This window comes from Agrilus planipennis, unplaced genomic scaffold, assembly GCF_000699045.2.
Source record: "Agrilus planipennis isolate EAB-ADULT unplaced genomic scaffold, Apla_2.0 scaffold15, whole genome shotgun sequence".
Taxonomy (NCBI): Eukaryota; Metazoa; Arthropoda; class Insecta; order Coleoptera; family Buprestidae; genus Agrilus; species Agrilus planipennis.
Genome location: NW_020438871.1, coordinates 493,860 through 500,487, shown reverse-complemented (window position 1 = coordinate 500,487; position 6,628 = coordinate 493,860). Strand labels below are relative to the sequence as shown.

The following is a 6,628-nucleotide window of genomic DNA, read 5'->3' as shown; positions in this document are numbered from 1 at the left end:
TAAAGTCTTAATTTAAATAATATAAAAAAGCAATAATGAGTAGAATACGAGCATAAAATGTTTTCTTATTTTTTATACTACTTATACAAAACACCCTAAAATAGTTTAAATATATAGACGTATACCACCCAACTTCAATACTTTACCTAATATGCACAAACTTAAACGAAAAAGTTAACAAATTCAAATACTACCACACTTGAGGTGTAGCCACCAGTACACTGAGAAAAATCAGATGAAAATGACGAGGTTGACTTAATATCTTCAAGTAATTTTTTTATCATCCCCCAATTATTCCACCCTTACAGACGGAATATATTTTCAAATTTCAACGAGACCACTAATGAGATATAACCTAGCCAATAAACAATGGAACATTTGAAAACGGTTCACGATTGGCGAAGAAATCCCTAATACACTTTCAAAAAACCATTCGGTCCTTTTTTTGAATTCGGTCGATAACGTGCATACTTCATCGCTAGCATCGGATGTTATCTTTCACATTAACATTGACTATAAAATTGTATATACTACTGATACCTTTGAGTTTTTTGAGCTGGTATGATTATGTTTTTGAACGGTGACACTGTGAAAAAAAAAAACGTTAGAAGCGTTCGAAATGTGGTGGTACAGGCGAATGATAAGGATACCGTGGATAGAGAAGGTTATAAATGAAGAGGTATTAGAAAGAATAGGAGAATAGAGACCACTCTGGAAGTCAATAAGAAATAGGCGACATGGATTGGCAAGACACGTTCCCAGGCAGAAAGGACTACTTAGAAACATATTATAAGCAGAACCAGGAGTTAAAAGGAGTAGATTAGATTACTGTTTGCAGATAGTTAAGGATAAGAAATACTAAGTTTAGTTTAAGATAGGAACGAGTGGAGGTACGTGTTCAACAAGTCTCAGAACTGACGACCTTATGTTAACGATGATGATTATTATTTGTATGCTATATAAAAAAATAAGCGATCCTTAAAATTTGTCTGTCTGTCCTGACTAATCTTCAAGATGATTGAACTGATTTCCGAAACTTTATTACAGACTCGAAGATAAGATTATCAGGACTGATTTAGGCTACTCTTTCAATTGTTTATTGGCTATAAGGTAACAATTGTATTTAGTATAAATAATTACAATTAACATATGTTGCACATACGTTTGAATAGATATCAAATTCAACGAAAATTAATTTTAATTTTCGGTAGGCCTTAGGGGTATTTTTTCGAACAAATTATATCTTTAATTAAACGAATAATCTCAAAACAAACTCCTTGTACGGGACAGGGTGTGGATATTATGGTAATGACGATAATACGTTTTAATAACGTAAAAATTTGTGTAGGACGTGTTTTTCAAGAAATGGTTTTTTTTTTTTTAAACGACGGAAGGAAAGTCGTTTAGTCCCCTAAAATATTTCAGAGAGGGATCGCCACATAAAGGCATTGCTCGTAAATAACAAGGAGGAAGCGGGCCGCCAGGGTGATGCATTCTTACAGGGTGGCTTCCTCGGTTTTTAGCGCACTAATTTGAACAATACCCGATAGTGGAAAAGTCCCGCAGGACAACCGGAAGGATTCAGGAAAGGCGCGCAGAAATGCTTTATAGTACGAACAGGCGCTAAACGAAATTATATCTTTTTCAGCTAAATGCAATGCCCCGTATAAATTTCATTCTGTAACACGCCCTCATACTTGTGCACATGACTTACATGATTTTGAAGAAAAACTTACATTTACGGTTGGTTCTTTTAGGGGCTGCTCACCACACGTAACATAATCTTTATTGTAATAAGTTTAGGCTTGAATTTAGAAAAGAATTCACTTTTAAGTAAACAATTACAATCTTTTATTAACATCAAAATATGGAGCCGCTAAATAAGGGAAATCCAATTATGGGATGCTATCTACATCGTCTATAAAAATATTTTCGTTCCAATTTTCTACAAATTCAGAGCTGCCAACATTTCAGTTCTAAAATGTTTAGGTAACGCAAACCTTTACCCCTTTTCCCCACGTATCAGGACTCCTAATCATTGTGATTGATGCTAGTCTCTCATGGTAAAGTTATTTTTAAATGGTTCTGAGTAGGTACCTAACAGTTTTGTTTCATGAAATGATTGAATACCACATGAGACCAATGTAGTATACCACCTGATGATGTTTTGGCATTAGTGTCTCTATACTAGAGTTCAAGTTTAACTGAAGTTTGATTTGTTTAACTGATTTTAAGTAAAGTTTGATTTCGTGTTTTGAAACCAACAGATAAATCTTGATTTATAAAAAAAAATATCCAAAATCCTAAAATCTTAATTGTCAACCATTTGCTATATTTTTACGTAGCAGATTTTATGGTTTGGCATCGTTTGGAAATGAAGGAAGAGCACGAAAGATGCTATTTTGAAAGCCATTCGGATTAATGATGTGGATCCCTAATCATTTGTAATCAATTTAAAGCAAGTTTTATAGTCTTTGACAGTTCGATCCAGTTGGGCACTGAGCTAAGATCGAGATGATTACCCCTACGTACATACAAATAGCTCAATTGGACACCGAAAAGTACTCAAGTGGTCGACTCCGAAATAGAAGGACATAGTTTGTGGTGCCTTTTTCTACCGTAACCTTATAATCCTAAGTAATAAAAAAAAAGCATTCTAAGGTTAATACATTAATTGTCCATGTTCATTACTTTTGACTATATAACTTGTTTCCTTAAATAACGGTTAATGCAGTTGAAATAATAACAGCAATTAAACTGTGCCTCCTGCAGTGTCGGCCTGTTACTCACGGTGCCCAACTGAAAGGCAAGCTTAAAAGGACCTCTGGTAGTGTGGGATATTTGCCAGGTAAAAGTGCCCAATCGAATAACATCGCTAGGGGGTTGGTTATTTAATTTTGGTAAAAATAACTTTTCATCAGAAGATTAAGATTTTCACGGACAGCGTCATCTGTATAATATTCGATATTGGGGAATTAGTCCTTCATCCTTCGGCGAGAATATCGATGAGTCGTCTAACCGATGCAATACGTCGCCTAATAATACAGTTGTGATTGGTGTGTTGCTGTTCTGATTCGGGTCTAAAGACCGCTGTTGGCTGTAATTGCTCCCTAACCTTTCGCTAGCACTTCTTCAGAGGTCCTTCCATTACTGAAGCTGGACGTGGAAATCCATCGAAGATGGAAGGACTTCTGAAGAAGCTCGCCACTCGTGCTAGCGAAACGTTATGAAGCAACTCCAAGCGACGACGACCTTTAGACTCATATCAGAACAGCATCAGTTTCCCTACTGGTTAAGACCCACACCTACAATTGTAAGCAAAAACCTCAGATAAATGATTCCATGGGTGTTTTCATCAGGAGGTCAATCAAAGAAGAAGAAAGGGCACATAAAGTCAGTGAGGAAAAGGATAGATAGGATAGTAAAACATATTTGGAGACATGAAGAGCTGGTTTTAGAAACATAGAAGCAGAAGCAGGATACAGAGGGAAAACCGAGATTAGATGACTGTTCACAAATATACAGTTGAGGATGTAGGATTATTTTATTGTCTTAGTTTTCGGGAAATGCGAAGAGGCTAATTATACGAAGAAGTGGAAGTGGGTGTGCCTGTGACAATGACTTGATTTTATTTGACGTTGTGTATAATTGCCATAAAGTCTTAATTTACCACTTGGTGTAATTTTTCTTTTGAGGAAAGTAGGTTTCTAATAAAAATAAGTTACTTCTAATCGATATCTATTCGGTTGCTTCTAAAAATAAAATGTGTATCTATTAAAATGTACGTGTGCATACGAAATGTAGAAATGTTGGAGAGTGTTGCTGTAATAAGTAAGGGTGGGTTGTTTATGAATTCCTACTTTTATTCGTGAGGGGGTGCCTATATTGGGCTGAGAATAAGATTATGACGAGGCGGGAATACGGAAGCATAAAAATAGAAAAACAAGGGATTCATCAAGAGGCAGCGATATTTAATGAAGTCAAAACGAAGAAAATTTGCACACTCGTGCAGTTTATTTGATGAAAAGCACCCGCTTTACGGTGCGAAGGGATACCAAAACGGCTTCAAACACGGAAAGAAATAAACTCAACTGTTCCGCAAAATTTAAGTTATTTCTCAGACTGATAAACAGTGGCGTGCGCTATAGCGATTTTAACACCAACGCGGTGCTACAAAAAAAAAGTTATTACCTATTACTATATAGTTTAGAAATTCAAAAAATTAGTTGAAGGTACTACGAAGTCATGTAAAATCAGGATGGAAGGAGTAGTAGAAATATACAACAGAGGATAACACAGGTCGAGTTGCATTTAAACAAAAAGAAATCAGTTGCGAACGGTTAATTTAGAAATTTGAAAAAGATTGTTAAAAGTTGTATGTCTGCAGCGCTGCGTTGTACGGGTGCAAAACATGGACGGTGGGCGATTGATGAAAATACTGTGGATAGAGAACGTTAGAAATGAAGATGTATTAGAAAGAATAGGAGAACAGAGAGCGCTCTGGAACAATTGGGTCCAGTTTGAATCTTCGTCCAGGAATATTGCTTACAGGATCCCCTTTAGACGGGTTTAACCAGTCACATGTAATAATATGGTAATATCTGTGGTTCTGATGTAAATACTATTGGAATGTCTAATTCAAGGAAGGAACTAATTAATATATTCATCCAGGTTGTTGGATTTTTGTTAAAAATCTCACCATATGATTAAATTCAAGTAGGCACCTACCCATCAACCCAAAAGTGATGCTCAACTAGTACTTAATGATATCCAAAAATGTGCTTTTATTTTAAGAATAAAAGCCCGAAAACATTTACGAAATTGATTTAGTTAAATTAATAACAACACATAAAATAATAAAAATTTAACAGGGCATGAATTATCAAACAATTAAATATAATATTTATATAGAGTATTTTTTTTTCTCCAGCACCATTCATTAGTTTAACTAATTATAAACACCATTAAGATCCCATTTAACGCAACAATACAGTTCCGCTTCAATAAATCTATTTAAATAGCCTGCCTACTTATCATAAGTCGTTATTTTATCAGCACGATTATAGAAATTAGGTTTTTAATAAAATTAAATATTATAATTTATTACTAGTGTTGAGAGTTAGTAATTTATTACTGTTTAGAAGTTTATTCATGACAGTTAAAAAGTTATAGAAACAATAGGTATACACATGCAATCAAAAATACAGAGTGTTTTGCCAACTGCGAATTAATTAATAAGGGCAACGGCGACCATAAACTGCATTCAATATGCGGCGAAGTTTACGTTTTAAAAACCATTTCACCCACCCACGTCGCAATTAAACTTACTTACGATTTAATTGTACTCAAAAAGAATCTAGTTAGTTGGCCGGTACTAAACCCTTTCAACCCCTTTTGATCATTTAAGACGGGCAAACGAGTTTTTCCCCGTCGTTTCGCGAAAAAAAATCAAGTTTACAAGAATGATAAGTCCTTTTTATCACAGCTTGTAGTACATAGCTACAAGTTGGACGTGAATTAATGAAGTTAATTTAGTTTGCAAACTACCGAGGCGCTATTTTTAATTAAACTTTTATTTTCCAGGGCCACATAGGCGAGAACCCCTTCGAAACGGCCGTGGGTTGGACGAAGAATCACTTTGGTACCGCCACTGCATCTTGGCCAAGGCACTCGAGATATAGTGTAAGTTTATTAACATTTCCTGACCTAATAAAAATATTTCGTTGCGTTTAATTTTTACAAAAAGAACGTAATTACAGGATTTACAAACTAATTCAGTTATTTGGTTATATACTAATCGTAACAAAAAGTTTTTACCCGACTCGTCTATTTGAATTATCTATGATGTATTATGGTGAAGCAAAACGGGCTGAACTTTTAGTAAACTAATATTTTATTAATTTTTGGTTCAAAACGCGCGGAACGAAAATAAATTAGGATTTACAAAACGAGTTATTAACTTGATTGTTCCAATGTACTACGGTTACTGCATAATGTCTAGCTTGTGTAAATATGCTGCCGTAAACATGATTAATTGACTCGTCCTTCGTAATCACTTTTTTTATGTAGTTTATTTTGTTGGTTTATGCAAAGTTACTCCTATCATAACTACTTTGAATTTCATTTTGTTTTAATAATAATTGGCGGAAATGTAATGCAAAAAAAACATGGCGATTGATTGATTTTCCAAAAATTCATCTAAAAATACTTCCAGAAACTAATATAAATTATTTTACCAATTATATTCCATATGTATACCGATTGGGAAAAACTTTTATATATGGCACAATCATAGAGCTTTAATATTAAGGGTAATGCCTACAAGGATAACAAGATCGATATAACTAATAGACAGCGGCTTTTCACTTTCTTTTTAATTTCACATAGTGTGATCATTATTTCTCCAGGTGGGGAACTTCAACTTTTTCATAAAAGTTTTTCGCAATTGGTATATAATTCCCTAACGCTCAGAACTTCCTTTACACATTATACTCTGAACTGGTGCTGTTCTCATTCTCATTCTTCCTAACGTTTCGCAAGCACGAGTGGTGAGCTTCTTCAAAGGTCTGTATTCAGCGGCCTGCATCCAGCATCGGGGATGGAAAAACCTTTGAAGAAGCTTGCCACT

At 34.8% G+C, this 6,628-nt stretch overlaps 1 protein-coding gene across 1 annotated transcript in view; it reads left to right on the top strand.

The window, feature by feature from the left end:
- LOC108735237 (forkhead box protein P1) overlaps window positions 1-6,628 on the top strand; it is an 84,001-nt gene that overhangs the window by 7,943 nt on the left and 69,430 nt on the right. The window contains exon 2 of the mRNA XM_025978357.1: window positions 5,584-5,682. Within this exon, the coding sequence (XP_025834142.1) occupies window positions 5,584-5,682 (99 nt within the window). The remainder of the gene's footprint in view (window positions 1-5,583; window positions 5,683-6,628) is intronic.